The 27,378-nt window shown below is 46.0% G+C and overlaps 1 protein-coding gene across 3 annotated transcripts in view; it reads right to left on the reverse strand.

Annotated features, from left to right (window-relative positions):
• The window catches only part of MAD1L1 (mitotic arrest deficient 1 like 1), a 496,400-nt gene that overhangs the window by 91,008 nt on the left and 378,014 nt on the right, over positions 1-27,378 (reverse strand). For all 3 annotated transcript variants that reach the window (XM_090024470.1, XM_090024471.1, XM_090024469.1), the window contains one exon: positions 24,799-24,989. In XM_090024470.1, the coding sequence (XP_089880596.1) occupies positions 24,799-24,989 (191 nt within the window). The remainder of the gene's footprint in view (positions 1-24,798; positions 24,990-27,378) is intronic.

Genomic DNA, 27,378 nt, shown 5'->3' on the forward strand with positions numbered 1-27,378 from the left:
AACCTGTAATGGCTGAGAAAGTCTCCTGAGTGAAAAGGCAGAGGGGAGGAAGGGGGAGGCAGGTTAATGAAAGCTGTTAATTAGAGTGGAATTTTCTGCTCAATGTGTCAAGAACTAGTGAGTTATGAGTTAATCAAGTGTTCGGAGCTTCCCGTGAGAGCAATAAACCTGAAGCCTGTCAATGGAAGGAGAGGAAGGACAAGGGCAAGGCTTCCAAATTAAAGCATCTCTAATATTGCTTAAACCCAAAGGCCCAAGCTGAGAGCCTCCACAGGGAAGTCAGGATTTCACCAGTGAGAGGCCCTCTGCCACATCGCTGTTCATCTTCTTGCTTCAAGGCATTCATATATCCTATCCTCTGCCACTGCCCTACGCTGGTTAGGATTCTACAGTCTGCGGCAGATGTAAAACAGAAAAACTGTTAGTACTTGTGGTCGGTGCCTCTTACAGCTCTCTTACAAGTCCCGTAGAACGGTGGAGTCGAAACACCGGGGAGGGAAAGCTGGCAAGTGACCATCGAGCCCTGAGTTCAGGCTTCTACATTCTTCTTGCCAAAGTTGCAGACAACACCTGCCTGCACTGGGTTACAGAAGGGAAAAATCACAGCAGAAACTGCCTTAAAAATGAATGAATAGAATCAGTGGGGAGAGAAGAGGGAATCAAGCCTGTCTAAAAATGAAGGGTTTCTGAAATGGAGCATTTCCCTCATTGTAATGCATCTAGGAAGGAGAAGGCAAATGATGGGTGATTTTTTTTGCCATTGAACTATGGAAAGATTTAATCTATTTTCACTCCAATTTACTCCGTGGAAGTCTAGCCTAAATGGAGTACATTCTTCTTATCTGCAACATGCTAGCCATCATTATAGCTTCTCAGTGACTGCTGAGAGAAAGCTGCAGCTGCTCTGGGATCTCTGCCATCACCCAAGAGCTTTCCCAATGGGGAAACAAAAGGAGACGATGAAGATAAATATTTATAGCTCAGGGCTACACTACACATTCACATTTATGCTAAAATCAGGATTTTTGAAAAATTAAATTTTCCAGCCTAGAGAAGCAGGGATGGATGGAGCTGGGAGGCGAGAAGGGGTGACAGGCGTGAACCTCACACCTGCGCACCCAAAACAACCCTAGGAGAGTTGCTGACCTACTGAATGTCTTTCATCAGTCAAGGGCACTCATGATAGGCAATTCTGAGACACTCTAACCAGTCTCTGCAACCAAGCAAACAGGGCAGGTGGAGGCCTGGGCTTGTCAAACTCTTTTCTGCACTGCCTGCCCCACCATGCAGGCTTCCATTCGGTAGCTTCAATGCTGCCCCTCGCGGCGATGAACGTGCTATAAACAAGGAGAGTGGGCTGCACTGAAGGCTGCTGTGCAGTTATAGTAAATTAGCAAAGAAACTTCCTCTGAGTTCAACAAAGGAAACTCTCAGCATTTGCCTTCATTTTAACTCATTGTACTGCCCTGAATAGAGCAGCCCAGCTCAGTGAAACAGATGCACAGCTTTGCAAAGGGGTGGAGTTGCCAACATCTTCCACTGAAGTCAGGTCAATAAACCTGATTTCTCTTCCCCTTCCTCTCATCCCCCTGCCTCCTCCTGATGCATTACATGGTTTTCAATGAAAGGTACTTTTCACACAAGGTGTGCCTCCCTCCACCCCACACTCCCTTCCATTATTTTAGGTGACAACTGCCTTATTTGTTGCAGAAACAACACAGGACCCTGAATTCAGGACTTGGCAGGTGAATGGAAGAGGAACAGATGTTCACTTATTTCATTGTAAAATATAATTACCCACAGTTTTGAACACTATAAATACAACATAGTCTTATTACTCCCAGGATGATAAGAAGTGGCCTCTGTGTCCTTGCTGAAGCTTTGGGCATACCTCCAAAATTTACACTTTATATTTCAACCTTTAAGGCTCCAGCACTGCTGCTAAAGTTCCTCAGGCCCAGGCAATGCAATTTTATTGCTGGCTAGGGTAGGGGTTGGTTTTGAGCATGAGGGGAGATGGGGAGTCTCTCTGGGTATGGTTTGACCTGTTTAGTCTGCACTTCCAGGTCCTGGTGAAAATCAGGATTGGCATCCATGAGGCAGCCCTGAGCAAGCATATCAGCTCCAACAACATGTCGATGCCATCACTGATCTCCATCAGGGAATCTTTGCAGCTCCTCTTTAAACTGATTGTCCAACGTGATGTTTAGAAAAAAGCCATCCCTGGGCAGTCATGGCCACTTATAAAATTATGCTGGATGTTTGTGGGGTTGGGATTGGGTTGACTGCTGTCCCAAACCTGCAGCTTGATCAGGTGGGAGGGAATCATCTCAGCTCCAATTTGAGAGGAAAACTACAACCCTATCCTCTGGCATAAGCCCTTCCCTTGAAGTATTGCTTATCTGCTAATATCAACTTGGGACATAGTCCTCCCCTCCAAGCACCACTTTCTTTCAAGGGAGGTGAAACAGCTAGCAACCACTGCCTTCCTCAGACAAGAGGGTGCACAGTTCACAGAAGTTCAGGGTTGGAAGGGACCTCGTGAGATTGCCGCATCCAGCCCCCCTCTTCTGGGCAGGAAAGACTGATGGGGTCAAATAATCCCAGCAAGGTGCGTGTCCAGTCTCCTTTTGAAGATCTCCAAGGTAGGTGCCCGCACCACCCCCGCTGGGAGTCTCCTCCAGAGTCTGGTCAAGCGAACCGTGAAGAAGCTTTCCCTTATATCCAGTCTGAAACCTTCTTCTAGGAATTTATGACGGTTGATCCTAGTTTTCCCCTGGGGAGCTCTGGTGAATAGTTGTTCACCTCGCCCCGATATATTTATAAGCTGCCACTAAAGCCCCCCGACGTCTTCTCTTTTCCAGGCTGAAGGGTCTCATGGCGCCCAGAAGTGGACACAGTACTCCAGCTGTGGCCTGACCAATGCCGAGTACAGTGGGAGAATCACTTTCTTAGTTTTGCTTGAGATGCATCGGTTGCTCTGACCTGATCCCTAAAACATGTGAAAACTTGGTAGGACACAATTAAAGGCAGCTGCATCCCACAGATCCAAGATGCATTTCTCTCCTTGCTGAAACACTGGCTATACAAACAGGAAAGCAAACAGCAAAATACCTTCACAGGCAATTTGGGGTCAGAAATTTTTCCTTTCTAACAATTAGCTCAGAGCCTGCTGTCTATTTCCTTCCACTCTGCGCAGCCAATGGGAGCGAGGGAAAGCTGAGAAGGTCAGCACCTTAATTCAGCTCTCAAATTGGCTGCTGGTTCTCCACTGCCGAGCTTCGAAGAGAGGGAGAAGAGGTTGCTGCCGCAGAGTAATGAGTGCGATTACACGGCAAGCAGGCAACGGGGACGTAAACTGGAGAGACATGTTGAAGGCAGAGAAAACATTCCTTACATTAAAACCCTTATTGTTCACCTTTTCACTAGCTCAGTGGATAATCCACCCACCTTTGAACTCCTGCCAGTAGCCACTGTGTATCATGCTTTCCTCCTACATCAGGAATACATACAGCTGGGAGCTTCTTGCTTCTGAGTTGTACTCTAGGGACGAGGAGCTTTTGAGGGCGCTCTTAAAACCCCTCCCTGCTCTTGTGAAAATGTGACAGAGACTATTACGGGTGCATTCCACCAGCGCGAGAATACTGGTGCAAGCTTCACTGTTGAAGAATGAACCTTTGGAAGAGGAAGAGGAAGAGGAAGAGGAAGGGAATGAGGAGGCCAAGAAATGCAGTGAGTCCTGGTGTAAGTACTTCTCCAGCCCTGAAGGTGGAAAGAAAAAAAATGGCTTCTGGTTAGGTCAATGCTCACTCATCTCAATGGAATAAACCCTCGCACATCCATTTCTGGGGCGAGATGAAGCAGCACCTTCCAGACTCTGCTTTGATGAAGACTCTTCTTGACATGAAAGAAAGGCGATGCACCTGTAACTTAAGTCCTTAAATTGCCTTGCAGGCAAGGAAGTGCGATTCCCTGAACGATGTGTCTGTATAGTACTCTGAAGAAGGAGGCAAGTAGGAAAAGAGTGTGCAGAGCTGCAGAGGAAACAGACTCCAGGTACAAGGTGAGTGACCTCTCTTTTTCCTCTGAAAATTGTCTTGGCAAAACGTCACTCTGGAAAAACTAGCTAGCAGCAACAAACAAAGACATGAATCACCCTCCCAAATGGACACTGGATCCAGCCCCAGGTTGAGGGATCTGTTGTATAAAAATATGAAGACAGCAGTGATTAGCAACTTTACAGATCTCAGTGGCAGAAATTCAGTAAACTTTTTATAGATGCTGCCTTAGAACCATCCGTGTGCCTTACAGCAGAGGGTCCCAACCATCGGGCCGTGGCCTGGTACCGGGCCATGGCAGGTTGGCTGCCAGGTCCTGGCATGTGTCCCCCGCTCGGCCCCCAATCCATCCACCACGGCGAGCAGCTTCCACTGCCGGCAGCAATGTGTGGGGTTAAAGCTGGGGGGCAGAGCAGCCCCAGGAGGGAGGCAGCCAGCTCTGCCGCTCCCGTGCTGGTCTGCGGCACAAAAAAGGTTGGGAACCACTGCTTTACAGTCGTCTTTCAAGGCACTCCATGCAAGACCACGGCAGGTCAGGGCACAAAGCAAGATACTGTACTGTTAATTTAACATCAATAAATTGATCTGAATCCCATCAGTGACACCATCCTTGCCATCACCTCCAGCTTCCTCCCTGTTAACGCAGCTGTTAGGTGCCTGCCAGCGTGCTAAAATGCAATGTGTAAAGCAACATGGAAAAATACATGTCATTATCCTGCATCATGTCAGACTGTCCATTGCTTGTTCCTTTTGTTTTTCTCCTTTCAGCTTTTCATTTAGTCTTTCCCATCTCTCCACATTCTCCCTTTCTTCAGCCCATTTGTCTCTCTCTCTCCTACCAGCTATTCCCATTTCCCAGGTCACCAGTGTTCCCCTTCTTCTCTGTTGCTCTTTCCCCATCCCCTCTTTCACTTAATTGTGGTTCTCTACAGTTTGGATTATTTATTCAGCACTAACCTAAAGGCTTTTATGCAAAGCTCCTCAGAGTTATACAAGTACTGCCATAACTGTTGTGGGGTATGGAAAAAATTAAATTAACAAATTAAGCAAAAATCACAGTCTTGTTACCAGCTGAAAAAATGAGCACTTTTTTTTAGCAGTCTGTTTCCCTCTTCCCTCCCCCACAGATCCACTCAGTAGGTTTAAGGACAAAGTCAGACTCGAAAGTAGGTTTGGGAATTTGGGAGAAAGATTCTACATAGGCACAATAATCATTTGGGCAAACACAGCTCAACAGGTTCGTTTCAGCCTTTGCTACAGAAATAAAGCCAGGGACTATTTGCAAAAATTTAGCATCTTCAGGATCTGTCCACTTCCTGTTCCCAGGAGAGAAGTATCTCTTCCTTACAAAATACAGGCCACCCTGGAAACAATCAGTCCTTGATAAGCTGTCATTAATATTCCTCTCATTTCCTCTGAAACAGTGTTTCTTGCCTTAAGGTCAAATAGAAACTCTCCTTCTCACGCTGGCAGCAACAGACTTTGCAGTAGTCGAAAGTCAGGGCCAGGCAGACCATGTTTTCTCTTCCAGCATTTATTTGTACCATTTAACAACAGACCTTCAATTATCACAGCACACAAGCGTAAAACTTGCTCAAGTGGAAACATTCAGCTATTTCTAACCTCGCCTTCGGTCCCCTTCTTGCTTCTCCCCCCAAAGCCATCTAAAATAATATTCTGTGAAGTCTGCATAGCACAAAACAAAACAACAAATGACTAATGCTGTATGGAAATACATGCATCTCCATCAACACTGAACTAAGATCATGACTTCTCAGGGAACAGGGCACTGGTACACATCACTCACAGCAAGTACCCTACTGAGGTGTCGGGGCACAGAGCATTTCTCAAAAAGCCAGGACATTTCCCTCTGCGACCTTTAGTCTTTGCTTTTTCGAACCGTCTTCCATGGAACTGCCTGTATCATCTTAGGGATTAACATGAAAAACTCTCTCTTGGACTCCACCTGCCAGAAAACAAAAAGACTCTTGGAAATACATGACAACAGGGAAGTGACAGGACAGAATCCCATCCCTGCTGAGCCAAATTGCAAGTCTGGTAATTCTGTTTTCTTCCCGCTGAGTGGAAGGTGTCATTAACTGTTGTATTTAGATCAGTGGAAAAGGCTTCTGGACTAATCCCCAGCTTCTGGCTGGATGTAGTGGTTGATGATCATAGGAGCTCCATATGCATCTTGAACTTTCTGGCAATCAATGGAAAGAAAATAAAATGAGCAAAAGGCACAGTGCGGAGAGCAAATCTGAGGCTATTTCTATCTTTCTCCAGAGCAAGATTCAACTCTGTGCTGAGAGGCAGCACCAGGCCTGTACAATTGTGAGCTTTTAACGTGAGAGAAGCTTTCCTCTAGGACATTTCCCTTCTACCATAGGATTTGCTTCAGAGACCAAATCCTTATTTTGGAAGAGCACTATTAAAAAACCTGGCCACTTACTAGGCTACTAACAGGACAGCGTAAAGTCCTGGGTGCATGCCCTGCTTACACCGCCGGCTACCCAATGCCCTATAAAGAATACCAGTGCATCTTGTGAAAATTGCCTGATCAGCTGTGGATGTCTACATTTGCTTCACGGGCAGGACTGTACAGCGGCAGGGAACGGTTGCATTTCTTTGACAGGACTGTTAGTTAAAGAACTCAATTGAAAAAAAAAAGCCAAATTCATGGCTACAGGTGCTTCTAATTGCCCATCTGGAGAGTGGAGGGGTGAGGAATTGCCCCAGTTGCATGTCAGCTGTAGCTGGAAAAGCCCTGCTGTTCCCAGATTTGTTGTGAATGGCAAAATAAAGACCACCTGCACTGGCTGAGGATTGGGAAAATTTGTGAGAACATTCATTATTTATGAGAGCGCTGTCCATAGGCAAATTGCCTGCAATCCATTAAAGGGAGAAATCCCAGCTCCCCTCAGCAGTTGCCTGGCAGAGGCCTTTTCCACTAACGCAGCAGAAAAATCACTTTCATTTCTAATTAATCTGCTGGTATATAATACTTTTAATTAAAAAAAAAATCCACGCCCTCTTTGTGAGAGGAAGGAAGACGCCAACAGCAGAGCAGAAAGACTTGGAGTCTTGGCTGTAGTTCAGGGCTTGTCCTCTTTAAATCTGACGGAGCAGGTGAACATGCAGCCAGCAGCCTGCTGTTCTTCACTAAGTGTTGAGCGTGGTTTGTCGGCACAGATATGACACATGCACTGAAGCCCCTGCAACACTTCAAGGGATTGCTGCGGAGATTAGGGCTGGGATTGTGTGTACACAAAAAAGCCGCTCCAGCCTACTCAGATCTCACTTATTTACTCTGGAAAAAGAAAAATCCAGTGGAAGCAATGGGGGGAAAAATAATCAAAAGATGCCGTGGACAGAAATAAAACCGATTCTGCTGGACAAAGCAGGAGACTCGTGCAGAAAAGCCCTGGGATGAGGTGCTTTAATACACAGATTATCCCTTTAAAGGCAAAAAAAAAAAAAAAAAAAAAGTTCCCCAAGCCAAATTTTCTCAGCCCTTCCTTCTCCTCCCTGCATTAATTATTAATGCCAGCTGGGGGTACAGATTTGCACTCCAGTTTCTGAAAAATTAATTCAATGATTAAAATTTCAGTCCCTAAGTGATGGCAGCCACTCAGGCAAGCTGTAGATGCCCCTTGTGCAGTTTGGGGGCCTCTGGCATGCTGCCCAGTTGCTGCCTGCATGTAAAATCTTCCTGCAGACCTCCCTCGATGGGGGACGAGCTGGCAGGGGGAATGCGTTTTTAAAATTAACCAGGTTTCACTTCTGTCAAACTCTCAGATGTGCTTCCCCATCCACACTTGATTTTCTGCTTTCAGAAACAGCCCCGAGTCTTCCCAGGCTTGTGCACACTGGTGACGGTTTATACAATGCAGTGGACAAGGGGGAATCCCAGGCGGAAAATTATTATTAATAAACAATTTATATTTCCTACCCCATCTCTCTCCCCGAGTGCAGATCTGAAGACTTGTAAAGGACAAGTGAATTTTCCTGTGATGAGCTTGAAAAATTAATGAAAGCACCGAGTGGCGTCACGAGCAGGAAGCAGTCTCTAGTTTCCCAAACCAAGGTGATCTGCCCATCAGCTGGCCTGCCAATCAGTGGGCAGAAGGACAGCCAAAGCACTAGTGATTTCTGTGACAGTCTGGCATAGCAGCAATTTTCCCTGCCCAAAAAAGCAGAGCCCCTAGCTGGGGATTCAGATTTTGTTCCAGATGGACCCCCCTGGCTGCTGGTCGAGCTGTGATCGGCCACGCTGGTCATTATCTATTTTGCCGGGCATGAATGAGCAGTCTAAGGAATTTGACTTGGTTACCCTGCATGAGAATCCTCAGTAGTCAAGTGCTGTTGACTTTCATTTTAAAATAAATGGCCAGGTAGAGATTTTGAGAGACCGACACTTCTTCTCTATCATGCCAACAAGCGAACGAACAGTGGCACCAATAAACAGATTCCCTTTCCCAAGTACTTACCCAAAAAATGCAACACCTGTTTGAGTTACAACCTCACTAAGGCTCAATGCAGAGAGAAGCTGCCAGCTAATTCATCCCAAGGAAATATGGAATATCTCCATTCAGACATCAGTGCCAGCCTGTGCTGAGGACTGGGAAGAACATAGAGCCTCAGTCCAAAAGTAGGATGGTCTCTATTGGCCAATGAAAGCTTAGTTTTTCTGCCTTTTTTTTAAAAAAAAGAAAAAAAGAAAAAGAGAGAGATGAGCTGGAAGGACATTTGAAGAACACAGATTATTGTAGGAGGAAATCTAAACAACTTAAAACATAAAAGTTTCCTCTACATGGTTTGGATGCAATTGGCTTGATACCCCACTATGTTACGCTGGCACTATAGCATCCCAGTTCTTTCCAACGTGAGACCCAGCTTATGGGAGTGTGGCAAATTCACATTTTTACCAGATACACTTTACTGAAGCAATATTTCTAGAAGTCCTATCAAACTGTCTGAGAGCAACCTGACCCTGCCTGGACTGGCCCGCTCCAAACTGGCCCCATGTGTGTGACATTGTTTACGTAAGGTGCGCCGCGGTGCCATAAAGACTGAGCAATACCCATGGCAGGTGTATTAGACCCTGTCTGTATTTTACTTCACACCTAGCGATGCTTTTACACAGCCACATGCTGGCTGTCCAGAGTGCCCAGAACTTTCTTCTTGAAGTTGCTGGCATTTTTACACTTTCCGAGTAGGTGACCTTGACATGGCAAGCGGTATTAAAGGCACTCAGAGCTGGCAGGCGGTAACACTGTAATCCTATATCCGCAGAACAGGTACAGCCTCAGTAGTAGCAACACTCCCTTCCCCACATGCTTTCAGCATGTCAACCCCGACACCTCTAGGACAGGGCAATTTATTTAGAACAGGCTTCTCAACCACATCAGTAGCCATTAAATTCCTCTTTCTGAAAGAGCCACAGGGCAATCCCTATCCCATAGCAGGACTGGCTCCAGGTCCATCTTGCTCACATGCTGTAGATGTGGTGTCCAAAGAGGGAGACAGGCCTGACGCTCTGCAACGACGCAAGAGGAAATGGAAATGCTGGAACAAGCAGTTTGGCACAGTTTCTTGGCTGGGCTAAAGGTTTATTCCTGGGATGCTGCTTTCCTGCAGACTAAGGAAAATTAAATTTAGCACTTTGCAAATAAATAGGTTAAGGCTGAAAGGACACTATTTAGGAATTTACTGCTTACAGCAGCCTCAGAGATTATATATCCATCACAGTCTATTACCTTGCCAGTTACTGCTTCCATTCTGTCCATCTTTCCCACTTACATACTGGTCCTTTCATCAGGTCTTTTTCTGTTCCAGCACCAAACTGTCATCGCTCTAATGGAATTACACAAAGCAAAACAACTTTGGGCTTCAGTGACTCTCCTGCCAAAAAACCAAGGACATCTCCCATGCCTTCCCAGGGCAACGTGATAAAATTCCTCCCTGTCAAAGCAATAAAAGGATGCCTGACAACCTTATGTGAACTACAACAAGGGACATCTGTTTACACAGATGCCCAAAGCTCCTTGAGCCCAGCCTGGCTGTCAACTGGCACCTTAACACCTGACCTCCAAAAGCACCCAGTGCTTTAACAGTGGCCAACAAACCTTCAGCTGGCCTGCAAGCTGTTAACTGCTGCTGCAGGTTCATCACAGCGGCATCGGAGAAGGTGTGAGGAGACCTGCTCATTAAACATAACCATGCATTGGGTACGAATCCCATTAGTGAACGGTCACTGACCCTCCATTCTGCACGCGCTGATACCGTTGCCTGTGAACACCAGCAGACATTCCCTCTCCCAATTCAGAGGCATCTTTCCCCGCAATGGAAAGTGGCAGCTATAGAGCAAAGCACAATCTTGGGCTCTACACAAAGGAAGATGGAAGATAAGTTTACGGCAGTTTCCCAGAACAGGCTCAAACAGACCTCCCCACCACTGCTTGCTTCTAATGTCAGGTTTTCTATTCAACTGCTTCACTTCCTCGCAATGTAATACTGATTGGGAACAAAGTCATTCAGTTGAACCCTTTTCTGGTATGAACTGATGTGTCCCCTCCAAAACAGGAGTTGAAGATACCATCAAAGGACAACCCTGGGAGCTACCAAAGCTGGAGGTGACCCTCCGTTCTCATCTTCCCTGTTTCCTCCACAGAGGAGAAGGAACTATGTGACTTAGCTCCTGATTGTTCTTGTGACGAGAAATAACTCTTTGAACGTGTCTATGCTAAATCTTTGACCGTGTCCCAGTCCAAATCTGGGACCTCCGCTGAGACCCAAACCCTATGCATTTGCTCTTTCTCTGCCCATGCCTTAGTCAGAGTCTGAGTGGCACTGAGGGACCTGGGCCCCGGCTCACCCAGGAAGACAGTCTGAACCGCTCGCCCTAAATATATCCTCAGCTGGCAACAAGAGATGGTGACCTTGAGTTTTGCCGAACTATGTCCACAGTCCGGAAATAGTAGCTAGTCACTATTCCTCCCACTGTTTATACTCAGACAAAATTATTGAAGGAGATTTTTTTGTTTATTGTTTATTGATCCATGGACCGGTTTGTGCAAAACCACTCAAATGGAACAGGTTTTCTCGACTCTGAAGTCTATGTAATAAGTTGGCTGGTACTGGAATTTAATACAACATTAATTTCTCCTCCGAGTTATTTATTTAGCTCCTCTTAAGAAAATATATTAAGAGTGAAATTTCACAGACCGTCAACCTGTGCTGCAGCCTACAACTTATGCTGGCATTATGACAGCCAGACTCTGTGAAACAAAGTACTTCAGAATGGTTTTCAGTTCACATCTGCATTTTGCAGCAGTACCACCCATGTGGTGTCATGCCAGACATGTGGATTAGCAGCTTCATACGACAACACTGACACAGCACATTATAAATGGATCTGAAGAGATAGCATGGCTTGCTGTGCCTAAGTCCCCAATGCCATGAAAGATGCCGAATCCTGAGGCCTGCCATGAATGAATGCTTGATGTGCTCCCAACCACTCCTGGCAATTGCTGGCATGGAATCAAGTGGGGATGCCTGGAAGCAAAGCAGAAGGTGCAGGAGCACAACAGAGGAGAGCATCATTTGAGGGTTTTGATTTCCCTTGGCTGGGTTCAGAGAAAGGAAGTACAGGGCAACTCCAATTGAAGGTCGCAGGGGACATCCAAACCTATGGAGAACTTGGAGCTTATGCAAACTGGGCACTGCCTAATAGGCTTTAAAACAGGGCCTCTCTTATCTTAAATAGATGAAGGCAGACCCTTGGGCCTATCAGCCAGTTTATGCCATGTTAAAAACGCAACGTTTTTAAGGGCAGATATCTGAACAATGATGCTTTGAATCACTGAACCAGTATCAGACTGTCAAACCGGACTCTGGAGCTCTTGGCTCTCGGCCCTGTCCTCGTCCTGTTCGATGATGTGGTCTCTCCATGGAGGAGGGGCCGCCGAAGGAACACAGAGATGGTGGCCACAAATGCCCCATTCCTACGGTGCTGGGAATGTGATCAATTTAAAGTTGGCTCTGACTTCTTCCCTAAGGACCCCCTGCCTGCATTCATGCCTGCTGTGCTGGCTGGCGGGCCTTCAGGAAACTGCCCAGCAATCCTGTCACCCAGTCGCTGTTTATTCTGAAAAATCCTGTTATCTGGAAAAGCACCAGGGAGATGACGACTGCGTTCTGCGCAACAGGATCCACACGCCTATGCCATCATTGTTAAGATCAGAGAGAGACCTCCATACAAACCCAGATCCTGCCAGGGGACGTGGCATTTACATGGGTAGAAACCACAGTCCCTGTTCCCCAGGGAAACATTTGCTTGCTTTGTGTGCCTGTTGACAGGTTCTCCCTCCTCCTTCAGTTCATTTCCTTTCCTGGAGATTAGAAAATCTTTCGCCCCCAGACAAATGCAGGTAGAAGATATAACTCCCAATGCAAGAGATAAATCCTAATTATATTTGCACTTAAACAACAGCCTGTTTACTTAAGAAAGAAGAGAGATGAAGGAAAGGGTTCACTCGTATTGGATACCTTGTCTAGGTACAGCTACAGGGAGCCTGCTTGCCCCAGTCGGTCACAGAGATCTAGGCCTGGGTGTTGTACTGTCATGTGGGACACACTGTCTCTCAGTCCTTACTTGCTCCTTGAAGTTGGCTGCCTTCCCTCGAGGTCCCTCCTCAACACTGATCCCAGTTTGGGGCACAAAGGAAGAACAACAGTGGTAAAAAAAATTACTTTGAACCACCTTTCTGATACTTGGAGCTGCACCCACCTTGCACGGAGCCCATCCTACAGACATTTCTACCTTGTGCATACTACGATCGCCTCAAGAGCCATCAGAGAAACTGAGCGTTGCAAAGGTCCCAGCCATGCCCCTTTGTCAGCCATGAAAAGGGGCGGGCGACAGTGTTGGAGAAGCGCTGCCTGAGGTTGCCTATGGCAGTTGGCTAAGCTGGCTTATGGGCTGACAGGCATCAGCAGAAAGGCCTATAACCAACTAATGCAGGGGCAAATTTGACCCCGTGGTCGTTCCAGGCAGGGACCGACAGCGTAACAAAGTGCAACGCTCTGTTCTTTTGCAAGGTCTGCTCTACTTCAGTGTCTCAGCATCTTATCTCCAAAACTCTGTTGCTGTAACACCTCCAAAATTACTCTTTCTACTCCGACTTGCATAAGAACCTCTCTGTGCAAAACACTCTTGCAGTTCCACAAAAAGAAGACCATAGTTTCTCACATATAACCTGCACCTCCCTCCCACCTCCCAAACGAATAGGGGAAATCTGGGGTATGTATCATATACAAGGAAAAGGATTCCCCACAGGTCTGGCAATTAATGCTGCCACTGCTCCCTCCTTTCCCCTTCATCCCTGCCACCAAATTTCCAGACCCGTGGAGCGCGCCGTCCCTGACTATGTGACAAATTGGGACTATGTGCAGGGCTGGTCTAGGGCCAGACAGTCCTGACCTCAGCACATGGCTCCAGAGCAAGAGAGAGGGTCCAAGTCCAGGACCACGTGTGGCCCCAGAGCCAGCGTGCAGGGTCAGACTAGGCATGCTTGAGCATGCTGATTCGGGCCCTATCATGCCACGCAGCCCCAGTGCCAGCATGCTGGGTTGGGTCCTGCCACATGGTGTGCTGGATTGGGCCAGCCCCAGCTCCGGTGAGTGGCTCCTGAAAACCAGTCTCAGCCCTCAGACTTGGAGACCCCAGACCACTGGTCCTCACCCTCTCCAAGGTAAGACTTTTTTTCCTTTTGGGGGCTTTCCCATAATAAGGTGTATATTATATTCAGGGATGGGTTATATGTAAGAAAGAAAATACAATATTCTGAAAACTGTCTAGGTTCAGTCACAGCCCTCCTGTTAAGGGAGGCTGGGATAATCAAGGTAACAATTGACTAATAATGAGATCAAGATTGTGACCTACCAACAAAAGAAAGAAGCTGATGCAAAGCTCCTGTAGAGACTCGCTCTTTCCACTGTGTCTTAACAGCAAACTCTTACTCATTTCCTTCAAATCCATGACTCAAAGGGTCACAACCACTGCTCCAATTTGGCATGTTCCCCCAAGGAGTCCCTCAGAGAATGAGAAACACTCGGGGAATATGGAGCTCAGTTGACAATCTGCCGAGACACCAAGGATCTGAGAACTCAGCTTCCCAAATCAAAGTTCCCTCCTTCTTTTCATTTGCAGCTTTGTACATAAAAAGCTGTGAGTGAAACAGCAGGGTTATGGTTTGGTGACACAGCTCTGTGTGTTCTGCAAATTCACAGCAGTGTTAGGAAAAACTACAAGTGTGCATCAAAACCTGCTTTTTAAAACAACCATTTCACGTGCTCTATAATGAGGCCTTTGTAGTTCCCAAACCCTGTCTTGGAGTCCTCTCCTTTCCCTTCAAGTGAGCCAATCACACAACTCCAACCGGAATAACCTTTTAAACTACAGAGGATTAAAAATGAATGCTGTGAATTTAGAGCCGGTGGAAGGTGCAAAACAGAAACAAAAACAAATAAATTAAACCCCCAAGCAACTGGACAAAAACCCTCCCGCATGGGTAGACCTCTTCACATGAATCCACCAACAAGCCTCAACCCCAGGTCAGTTGAGAGCAGCGCTAAGAACTGGGGTGTTGCACCAACAGTAAAAGCATTTGGTGTAGCTGCACCCTAGATTTTTTAACTGCTATACATGCGATTAAGCTTCCAAGCCCTTAAGAGAAGTACATGAATGATACGATCCTGAATGTGTGGGGGGAATGGGAAGGTTAAGTTTCACAGATGTTAGGGGCTGGAAGGGACCTTACAGATCATTGGGTCCAGCCCCCCTGCACTTGGGCAGGAAAGACCGCTGAGATCAGATGACCCCAGGAAGATAGGCATCAACGCCAAGGTGATCTACTCCGATGTCACACAGCTGTAAAACAGCAGAGATGGGCACCGAATTCAAGAGTCTTTCCTCCCAGTCCCCTGCCCCAGCCATTAGACAACCACTTCTCTCTCACAGGCAACTTATAAATGCACTCTAGGCCTGGTAGAGTAGCAAGGGCGCAGGGGTCTCATGGCCAGAAGGCCCTAGGGAGGGGGAGGGGGCTGCTGTGGGACACAGGGGTCCCATCATACTCCATGCATATAGACACATCAGAAGCAGCAAAGCACTTCCAAACCATACCTCATTCAAACAGGTATTTAAAAAAAATTTTTTAGAGTGTTTCAGCCACTGATGGAGCACTCCAAAGGCTTAACCTTTGAAGCTTTCAAAGGCAGCATCTGCCCGCACCCTTAGTTATTAGGTTAATTATTGTTGTGGTAGAAGTGGGGGCAACAGCTGCTGGAGGGGACAGGTGTCCTTCAGCAGGGCCAGCTGATATCTGCAGTGCCCATTTGACTGCAGAAGGTCAGTGCGAATGCTGCCTGCTGTGCCTCAGTGGCTGAATGCAGACTGTACACGGACAACTTGGAAGCTGCCCAGTTTTTTAAATGGTTGCTTTGCCAAAAGAAAGAGTTCAGCCCAGGGTGGGAGAAAGAGCACAGAGCTCATGCCGGGAGCATGACAGTACTGCAGAGATCAACAGCGCCATCCATAAGCTGCTGCCAGTAGGGCCTGGGTAAGCTGCGACACAGGCCCTTGGGAACTCAGCTCAGTGGCCAACAAGAAAAGATTATACGGCACAGAGGCCAACAAGGAAAGATTAAAGAGCCAGAGCACAGGGAGGGATCCCATGCTACTGATTGACCAGATGGTCCCCTGCAAATGGGTTTCACAGCAAGGGCTGTGTAACTACCCATGCTTTAACACAGCAGCCATTCTTAGGCCGAGAGAAACCTTAACGAGCCTAGTCCCCTACACTGCACCAGCAAATAAAACCCCAGATGCTTCAAAAGCCTGCGTCCATGCCCTTTGCTTTGCATTAGGCACAAGCTCCATCACTGGGTGTGGGAAGACACTGCTACCATTAACAACCTGCCATCACTGCACTTTCTAAGCACTGAAAGAATCCTCGCAGCATTCCTGGGAGTTGGGTAATACGCTTATTCCCACTGTACCGATGAGGACTGAGGCCTGGAGATTGAAGTGGCTTCTCTATGGCAGCGCAAAGACTTGCACCCAGGTCTCCCATGACCTGGATTAGCATCTTAATCACTAGACTATTCTTCTCCTAGAAGAGCTCTGCACCAAAAGGAGTGTCTTGTGCTAGTTTCTCCTCTGAATCCTGCTGTTCTTTGGGAGCTCCAAGTGGACGAAAAAGAAAAACAAATCAGCTACACACTTAAGACTCTGCCAGCAGGAAGGAAAATTTAGGGAAGGAGCATATGTAGCGAGACAGAGACCGCGTCATGAGATAAAGCGTGAAATGAGCAGAGCAAGATGAAGACAGTAGCAAGAATTTAAGCTCTGTGCCAAGATGGAACAGAGGCAGGGACGGGGGCTGAAGCAAAATGAGATGTCAGGGTTTAAATCCCTGACCCGTTTGTATAACACCAACAGATTGCCTGACAGATCCTGTTTTAGAGCTGTTGATTACAGAGACCAAAAAAGTTCCTCGCTGACCTTTGAAGCAATTCGAATGTAGCTCATTTGGCAGGAAGGCATCACGCCTGCAAAAAAAACTGGCATGTGCTTCTCGGAGCTGAGCGGGAACGAAATGCTCAGAAACCTGTCCAGGGAAACGGGGAGCAAAATATGAAAATAAAATAACAGGCAATTAGCAAGAATGAGAAGTTAACGCAGGCCCGCAATCTCTAATCAATCTCTCGCTGCCTGGTCTGCTCCACCGATGAGCTCCATTGTTACTTTTGATTGTGTGTGCAAGAGTGCAAGACGGCTGCGGGAAGAACAGCACTCTATCAAAATGGTGATTTCTTTCTACTCTCAAGACTCATTGAGTGCGAAGAGGAGGAAAGGGAGGGGGGAGGAGGAGGAGGCAGAGAGACAAAAAGAAACAAACAGCTAGAACATGCTCCTCGAGGATACTTTACTTTGCCAGTGAGTTCAGAGAAGTAACCAGCACGCTGAATGTGTATGGGCAGATGCAAAGCTTCTGTAACCCGACAGCTCGTGCCATCTGCAGCCGCACGTGACAAGGAAGCCCAAACACTGGGACAGATCCACTTGTTACACTGCTCATGTTGAGACTTCAGAAGTAAGGTAGCACTGAGATCTACACCGGATGGGTCCAAGTCAGGCCCCCCAGGCCTCCAGTTTGGGAGCTGCTCCCCTCATTGCTCTCCTGCTGCAGCTCCCAGGGGTGGGGCAGGGTGGCATGCCCCATGGGACCCAGGGTCACCTGTGTGGCATAGCACAGCACAGGAGACCTGTAGCATGAAGCCCAAGGATCTCTAGTCGCTCAGCGGTTGGACAGCCCTGACCTACACTAACGAAGGACTACAATTCCCTCTTGCATACTTAAATGGTTGTATTCCACTTCCCCTCAACTAACTCTTCGCAGAGTAACTGAACTTCCCTTTACAATTTCTAGGCCAATAAAATATCTTTGTCAGAAGAAACTTTTCAAAATAATTCCCCTCCGTTCCCCCTTCCCCCCCTGCCCATAGCTTTTCATTTTTTCCAAATGGCCCCTGAATGCTAGTATTTTTCAGGTCTCTTTAGCTAAACACACAGTCTTGCAAACTCCACACACACCTGGGTAGCAGATAAAGGGCAGCTTTAGAGCAGGGCTGTCCAACTTGTGGCTTGCAGAGAATGGGGTGGCGTGGTGCGGTGTGGCATGGCATGGCACTGCACAGTTTGCAGGGCCAAGGGCTCCTGAAGTCTAGGGAGCCTCTGCCTAGGAAGCTGGAGTGAGGGTCAGAGCATAACATGGTGCAGGGGAGGGGAGACGGGAAGAAGGTGGGGCAGGCAGCCCAGGTGGCCTGTGGCCCTGCTGGTGCAGCACATATGGTGTGAGGCCCCTGAAAACTTCAAAGTCGGGCAGTCCTATTTTTGATTTATTTTTTTCTGCAAGGAAGGATGAGGGAGCTACTACTTCTTCCTGAGGCCTGCGATCCTCCAATCCACCCTGCACATACACCCCCCTCCAATACTGATTTTAGAGACACCATAAGAGCCAGCAGGCGCTACAGGAGAGGTGAACGAGGTCTTTGAGGCTGTGAAGAAGAAAGAGGTAGGTGGACAGGAAGCTGTTTTTACACAAAGAAGAGCTATATGAGGTGATCTGTAGCATTTTTTTCTGTTCCCCTCTGATCTCTGATAATGAAGGATAGAGTGATGACAAATGGTACAGGTATATAGGAGTTGTAGGAATGTATGAGTGATAGATAGATAGGTAGGTAGATAGATAGGTAGGTAGATAAACTCATACATTTGGGTAGGTAGGGTTTGTGTAACACGTGGCATATATAACTGCTGGTATGACATCACAACTTCAGTAACAGCATTTTAGAAGGCACAATTCACTTGGGGCTCCCTCACTCAGTACATATGGAGTCTAGTTCACTTTTGCTATGATTCATGCCTGCAATGTTACCATTGTGACTCTTAGTAATTTTGTCTTGGTTTATATTTTTGCTTTGTAATGAGAGATTCTATTAACTTACCTGCCAAGGGGTTACATCCATCTACATGGAAACATACAGCTTTTTGAACACGGCAGAAACAATCAATCAATAAGACTTTATGTGAACTACCTAGAGCATCTAAGCCGGTCCAGGCTCCTGCTACAAATGCGCATCAAAAAGGAGGAAATCTCCTTATTGCACACGCACCAGCATTAATATAAATGCTGAGAGAGGTAAAAATGATGAGAAGTTGGTATTAGGCCTACGATGCTGGAGAAGCTACTGACCTGGGATACAGGTGTCAAACCTCTAAGCAAATAATATAGATCATCCTTTAATGTAATGAGCAGTATGCAAGAGAGGGGAAACGCTCTGAGAACGGAGTGGGAGGAGGAAACAGGCAGAGGTGCAACAGTGCAGACATTTCTATTAAATTCCAGTAGCTGCTCCCCTCCGAGAGCCGTTAGTTAGATCATAAATACTTTTTTCTTTCAACACTCCCCACCAGTAATTAACATCCAGCTTATGTCTGTCCTTTCTGTGCTTCCCCGTAACATCAGCGGTCCCCTAAATGGCGGAGGTCTTTATTCATTCCGTCATTCATTCTGCCGCTGTAAACAATAGTTAAGCACATGAGAAGCATGCATTACCTCTTCAGATTGCCTTCAAGTTTTACAACAACAGTTCCTCTTTATGTATCTTCAAAGTCAGTCCTTTACATAGCTCCTTAAACAACCATGAATCAAAGACTCAGTGCGCACACTGGCTGTTAATTTAACAGGCTGCAAAAAGCGGGGAAAAAAAGCTGTTGGTTTTATGACTACATGCAACCCACTCTGACTGGACACCAATAAAGGTTATATTTTGCAGTAAACTGTGCCAGCCCCGTCTGCATCTCCTTTGCACAACGGCTTCTGTTCGCATCTGCTGTCTAAAATTTTGGGGGGATTCCTTCAAGCCATGTGAGATTCAACCTGGGATGATTCCCAGTGCATCATTTCTGGGAGCAGGGCTTGCGCTGGGTAATTGCACCAGGAAAGAAAATCATGGCTAAGCAGTGGAACCAGGCAGAGAGCATTACAGCCTGGAGGACTGGACTCCGAGGATGCAGAACATAAGAGTGAACAACCAGCTAACAGGCTATCTAAATTCAGCCTTTCAGCCATGAGTATTTAACAGCTCAGGAACATAACCTCACAATGCTAATGGAAAAATTAGAAGGTTTAATTTGCTTATCAAGACAATAGGACCCAAGGATGATTAGAGGAGGCAGTCCTTCCATTATTGACCAAGCACAGGCGCTGACAGCCAGCAAGGCAATCACTCAGATTGCACACAGGAATACAGAACATTTCATGAGGACTCAGGCCAATGGCCTGTCCAGCCCAGCAGCCTGTCAACCACAGAAACCAGTACCAGAGGCTTCAGAGCAAGGTGCAAGAACCCATGTCACAGATCATTCTGCAATAGCCTATCTACAAGGGGAGCTTCTTTCTAGCTTTCTTAGTTAGAGACTGCCTTCTGCCCTGAAACAAATGGTTTTACACTTCCCAGTTTTCCTACTTAGTGTAAATGTGAGTATACTCATTGGTCTAGTCTAACCCTGTTCGGAAGCCAACTCAACTCTTGACTTCCAAGGGTAGTTTGTAGCAGCTGCTTCCACAAGTTAACTTTTGCATTGTGTAGCAAAATATTTCCCTTCATTGGTGTTAAAGGTATTGACTTTCAACTTCTTGGATCAGTCCCATGTTCTTGGGCTATTAAAAATGGTACATAATTTCCCTACGCTATTCTTTATTTTGTATGCCTCTTTCGTACCTCTCTTCCTCTAACCATTTTCATTGCCCTCCTCTAGCCCTCTACTCTTTGATTAGGATCCATCCAAAGACTGGGTTCAATATCATGCTACATGCATGCCCAAATATTGCATCTTCACCTACACTCCAGCTTAAAACAATGTCAACTAAACTGAATTATGGGTGCTCTCTTGGTCATTTCATATCTGATTTTACTTTAAACAGGCATCTCTAACATATAATTGTTGTAGAGAAACTGGTAAGTTTTCATGGGGGTTGGAAAATGAAAGAACTAAATAAAATGAGTACAGCTTAGGTATCTCACTTTGGGCTGCTTTGATGAGATATATATTCCAGGCACTTATGCAGAATGCAAAGAATATGTATTACAAACTAAAGTATCTAATGAACCAGCAACCGTAATAGAATATGAAGCTGCCAAGTAACTCGGTAATTGTAATGTATTACCATCCGCAAAATCATCTGAACTAAAATCCTGGTGAGGAGTCTGTACTTGACATTCCACAGCATTTAATTAAAAAAAAAAAATACAGTGAAATAGAAAGAGCGAGCGAGACCATGCGAGCTGTGAAGTTTGAGATGTGCCTTTCTGCCTACGCACTCTCAAACACAGGGGTTCTGAAATCATTGTAATATCCTTCGACTTGATGAGCTCATCTGTTGTGTCCAGAGGGATCTCCAATAAATATTGATAAAGGATTCATTGGAATTCAGTATTCATTTGGGGATATGGGCTCTACTTTTCATATCACACCATTCCAATTTAACTCTTTCACTGCTGCTTTGTGTGGTCCAGCACCACTCTCCACTTAATTTGAGTTGATTTGTAATTACAGCATACTAAGCATTTTGGAAACAGGCATCCGTTGATTGGAAATACACAGCACTTTTTTCAGGTACCTTCAGCTACATCATAGTAGCTACTCTTGCATATCTGACACTTAAAGTCTTACAGAAAATTAAATGCCACCAACAGTGCTACTGAAACATACCCTAAAGTTTATGGGCAAGCTGCAGAAGCTTGTAAAATGCCAAGGGACTTGTTTGGTTTAATTACATAGAACCTGTTCCATAAACTGCACAAACGGCATGAACACAAGCAGCGTTTCCTGCTTTGTCACCTCTTCAGGTAAATGAAAAGCAGGCAGAACACCCACAGTCGGCTCTGGCTCAAAGAGTCTACAGGCTAAACATACAGCCCCACTGAGAATCAATAATCTGCATCTTCAGGCGTGCACAGGCATCAGCAGCCTGGACTCAGCCAAAGAAGAATCTGTTGCATATACTTTGCTCTTAATCGTGACCAGAGGCTTTGGGGGTGCAATTGGTTAAGAAAAGACATGGAAAGAGAATAATATTTTGTAGTTGGAGCACCTATCAGCACATCTGCTCTTCTTGTATAAAGACAACCGATCCCTCGGCTTTGAGAGGTGAGGCGAGACAGGTATGGCAATCCTACAACACGATCGATCCGCTCGTGGAGATGGTTCCATGAAGGCACTTCCTGCAAAAGCAGGAACTCTAAACTTCCACCGCTCACTTTGGCGACACTGAATTTAGTACTGGGGAAACTCTTGGGAAGGAAACCTTAAGTGAGGGAGGTGCAGTATTTAGAGATAAAGATAAGAACTTGTGCTCAGTTATCACGCTTCAGCAGCTGATCTGTTTATTTGGACAACGCAAGTCAAACTTGGTACTATTGGAGGAAAATGAACAACAACACCGGCCAGGCTTAATTCAGGTGGGCAGCGTGTAACCTTTACATATGCAGCTGGCTGGTGCGTTCAGCCCAGACCAGCCTGTAACACTGCTGTTATTACCACCCCTGCCTTCCTTACTGAATGGGCTGCAGGTTGGACTAAGGTGGATGGAACTGGGGCTGATGCAGACAAAAGATGACTCAGTGCGAGGATGAGTCAAACTTCATTCACCTTGTGACAAGCATGTTTGAATGCAGGATTCCAGAGGCGTGAAAGCTGCCTTCATTGCTCCATCTTCGCTGTCTAATGCTTTCAGGCACTTCCTGAAAATGCACAAGCGGGGAGGGGGAGGAACTGGGAATGGTTTCTCTGATGTGCCAAGCATGCCCTGTGTTCTTTTTCTTTCCCGGCTAATGCAGGAGGCAACAGGACATAATCAGAAGCCCACAAACACAAGCATTTTACTACACTTGGCTTTATCTTAGTTCAACCAAGCCTCTTAGCTGCTGTCTTACTTTAACCCTTAGACCCTTTCTGTTGGTAAGTTTTCTAATGTGTAGTAACAAGAATCTACCAGTCTCATTACCTAAAGAAATAAGACCCCAGCACTCCATACTCTGTACGTGGCATTAAGTCTGCTGAAGCCAAACTTTTCTAGCTTCTGCTTGCACTTCTGCCTCTCCTACTGAACTCCTCATGCATCCTCATCCTTCCTGCAAATGAGACACATACCCTAGTGGGATCAGCTGGAAGCAGATATGATTTTAAGTGCTAATTACGGCTGCCATTGAGAAAGGGGAAGTGCTCCTGCTTGCACTGTAAACTTGGGCTGTTTGCACTTGCTGAGCAGACCAAGGTGCTATCTGTTTGCTCTTCCAGCCAGCAATGAGACACTGGGGGAAATGGGAGTCTGCTTTTAACTCTTCACTTCTGATTATGTGACTTTACAGTTTAGAATGGAATAATAAAAACAGAAGTTAAAACAAAACAAAAACCCTCCTAAATTTCATGATAGGAGAAGTGTATACTTGGGAAGACAGCTATTTTACTATATAGAGAAATAAAGCAGATAGCATCAAATGTAATTCCAATGTAAGTATACAACTAAATAGTTTGATAAGGCTGATATAACACCTCAGCTCTCTCAGGGAAAAAACAGACCTCAGATGTCATCAGGGACAAAGACTTTTACCTTGGGATCCTACAGGCTACAAGCCCTTGTCCCTGTGAAGGATGTGACAACACTTTTCCTGGGACAACCACAGCTAATTCAAGTTAACTGCTATTCATTTCATGGACATGCTGAATGTGTGCAGGGCTGTTTTGTTCCCAGGTTGTGACTCAGGTGAATCAGAACTGACTCAAATTGAACTGTTTTTACCCTCAGAGATAACAGACACACAAGGAAGGCAGTGCCCATCAAATCTCTGCTCCACCCTAAACCATTCAGCCAGACCACTACGGCACTTAACCTGGTCTAGAGTAGGAAATGATGGTTATTATCTGTCCATGCTTTCAACACCCCACAGCACAAATAAGGATGAGACCCTGTCCCAAAGAGAATACCACTGGAGTTAAAACAAGAACAGGAAGTGATGACACACACAGGCTGGAGTTTGCCTGACTCATGGTTTCACATGTTCCCATTTTCTTAATTTTACCTAGACTGTTGTTTAAAAGGATCCTCAAAGAAGTGAGTTTTAGAACAGAAAAGGGAAGACAGTGTGATTAACATTATGATCCGTTGGAAGACCTTATCATAAAAGATCCCCACTGGAAGTCATTAAAAAAACAACTTTTATTAGCCAGGAGAGTACAAATAGCCTTCACCTCTTATGCCTGTACTCAGCTACTATTTTTTATGCCAGAAAGCTACTCAGAAACCCTGCTCCAACTAACTATAAAGTTTGAGTGCTCCAGAGTTTCAAAGGTAATTGCAAAAGAGGAACGATGAATGCAGGGGACTTGCATCTGTAGCTGACTTTGGCAGGTTTTTTTGCATTCTAATTAATCTGGACTAAATGAATGTAAAGAGCATGATGGTTTCTGAACTAACAACCATCTCTCATCCTGTGTAACTGAGATCTTTTACCATACAGCTCTAATGTGTTTAATACTTTGATGAGCCTCCATTGTCAGAACTTCCTTCAGGCCATATGTGCTAGCTCTAGGAGAAAGCCCAGTTTGAACAAAGAACAGCCTGAAACAGAGGAGCAGATGGGATTACTGGACCCTTACCTCAGTGGGTGAGGACCTCTCCTGGTTAGGAAGATGAGCCTTGTGTTCATATATTCCTCTGGCACACAGAGGGTAAGAAGAAACTGCTCCAGTACATATCACTGATGGCAGAAAAAGGCGAGATCCAAGCCTAGATTCCTACCTACATTTTTTTTTAAACTCTTGTGCAACTCCACTGGCTTCAGTTAAGTTTTTCCCAATTTACTCAGGTGTGTGGTAATGAGAAGAATGAGACAGACCCAAAATCTTTTCACAGATTTTTTGAAAATGAGGAAGCCTCTGCCTCCTCACTGTAATCAAATCAGGAAGGTGGCCAAAGGCGTGGGAAAAGTGTTGTGTAATAGGGCTACTGACAGTGTATTCTTTAGCAATTAAAAAGGAAAGCATATTCTTGTGAGCTACATGCTATTAACACAAAGAGTCAGGTGGAGCAGGGGAGTCTAGACTTACTTTAAAGAGCAGGCAATCCCCTTGGTGCTCAGCATAAATGGAGGTGAGCCGGTACTGGTTCTCAGTAGTGATGTCAATCTGGTACCCAGTCAGTGTGTAGCACACCTTGCGAAACTCCTGGATCTTGGTTTGGAAAACTTCTTTCAACCGTTGGTTTTTCAGTTCTGCACTTTCCACTTGCTTCTTAAGCTCTAAGGAGAGAGGCAGGGATGTGGAGAGGGAAGGGAAGGGAGAAGGCATTTTGTTATGTTACATAACCATCAAGTGGGACTTGCACCTTATTTATGAAGTTAGCTAAGCCAGGTGAGATGCAAGGGTTACCCCAATAGGAAAAAGAACAAGCAAGCAGTGTCTAAGAAATCCAATGAACTGAGGGCTCTCCCGCAGCCAAGCAAGGATAACCCACAGTTGAGCTGCATATTTTAGGGTCAATAAAAGATGTTAAACTGGGATCTGAAGAAACAGACAAATTCCACAAGGGCTGGATTTGTCTTTTGCTTGGTTCATCTTTTAAAAATAAGTTACAACATTCAAAGCTACACTCTTCCCCTCTTCAGTTTCCATTTCCTCTAGAGAGCCCAAGAAAAAGGGGTAAGTTTCTGAGCAGGAAAACAAAAAAGCTGTTGCAAATACTACTGTATGGAAACATGTGTGACAGAAGACAATAACAGGGGAAATCTTCTTCAATGCACACTTGATTTGACTGTAAGTGCTTCGGTCTCAAATTGTCACACTGTCTAGCAATCCCCTAAGACTTGGGGAAGGGGCTTTTATTGTTACAAAAAGCCTGAAGAGCACTACTGTCTCTTTCTATTTGCTGCCTTAACTGGACTAGTCCCTAGAAGAGAGGCCCTCGGGGGCTGCCTGCCACTCACCCTGTGTTTTACTGCTGCAAAGGGAGCCGCCAGTACTGTGAATCCTTCAAGAGGATACACAACAATTACCATGAATCTTTCACCCAAGGTGCCTTCCGAGTAATTAAACCTTGATTTATCCCCCCATTAATTACAGAGATTGGCTTTACTTAAATAGACACTTGAGATGCCTCCCCAGTCAGCCTGTTTCACCAACACTGCAGTCCAGGGTTAGAAAAAGGCTTGCACTTTTTAACAGCAAATACACAGACTCTCTCAGTTGGAGAATTCCTGCCTCCTCTTTGTCACCCACAGTTTCAGATGATGCCTATACTACACTTGGAGGAGTAACTGCAGCACAGGCAGGCGTCTCTAGGCTAGTTTTTATTTGGCTGGTTTGGGTATCAGTAACAGAGCTGCCATGACAGCATGGATTTCACTGCAGGCAACTGCCTGAACACATACCAAGGGTACCAGTCTGGCTCATGCAGCCTGAGCTGAAGCCCAGGCTGAGCAGACTCTTTCCTGCTCTTGTCAGCAAAAGTAGCCAGCCTGGTCTGCCTGCACATGCTGCCATCCCATCTCCTGGCTTCAGTGCAGACATACATGAGGAGATGTAATGACAAGCACCTGGGTCAGAAAAGGCCATGGCATATCCGTGATCTGTGCTAATGCAGGTCCAGTTTGATCCACCTGAACCTCCGGGCTGCTTAAGAAGCACAAGAGTAGCCTGGGCCTCCCCTGCCACTCTGCAATACTTTGCCAGGGCATTGTGGGTGGAAGGAGGGTTTACCGAAGGCAGATGTATGGAGAAACACTCAGGTGAGTCCAGACAAATTAACTCAAGGCGTGAAGTTGAAGTGCGTCAAACCCCAGTGCGAACACTCTCCCGCAGAGGTCCAGCAGCCTTTGTTTGCTTTAGCTTAAATCTTCAGAGACCTTTTGGGATTTAGCTAATGAAAGCATGCAGACAGAAGCTTAACACACTGTGATGCCACAGCTTTAGTTAATTTCCAGGTTGTCCTTGTGTAGACAAGCCTGCAGGCTTCCTATTTAATCAATCCTAGATCACCCCCATCCCCACACTCCAACTCTGCTTCAGCAGAGGAATCCGCCGGGCCCTGGAAAACGTATTGTGCAAACTCATTCACTGAAGTGTTGCTATAAAAAGCAACTAGCAATCACTGCAGGAAGACAAGGCAAGTGGCATGCTTCAAAATCCTGTCCACACGAGCAAGAGGCTCTCCTGCTGACTGATGCATTGCACCTGCCAGTGGCTTGCAAAGGCTGTGCATCTCCTGACCACCTGCTTTAACTTTCAGTCACATTCATCACTGTACGACCAGAGTTGGTCCTGGGATTGTTATTTTGCAGCTACAACCCTTCCCCACCATTTTGGTTGGTCTTGGCCCCCCTTGATTAATTGAGTAATCATCCTCTGAAATCAGAAGGTTAATTGGCCACTCTGACCTCAATATTCTCACCGTCTTCATTCAGCTATGCATTCCCAAGACAGAACTGTTACAGAGAAAATCCCTACATATAAAAGTAAAAATTCACTGACCACATTTCAGTGGTGAGTAATATTTCACCACTGTCAGAGGTGGCATTGGCTTTAATATATCTCAGATGTCCAATGGGGATAAAATTAAATTTTTTCTAATAAGCAAAGTCTAGCCTTGGAGAAGTAAATATGCCTCTTTCCAGCTGATATGAAAAGCTGCCT

This window comes from Crocodylus siamensis, chromosome 12 (assembly GCF_052110815.1).
Source record: "Crocodylus siamensis isolate JL-2025a chromosome 12, ASM5211081v1, whole genome shotgun sequence".
NCBI classification, from domain to species: Eukaryota; Metazoa; Chordata; order Crocodylia; family Crocodylidae; genus Crocodylus; species Crocodylus siamensis.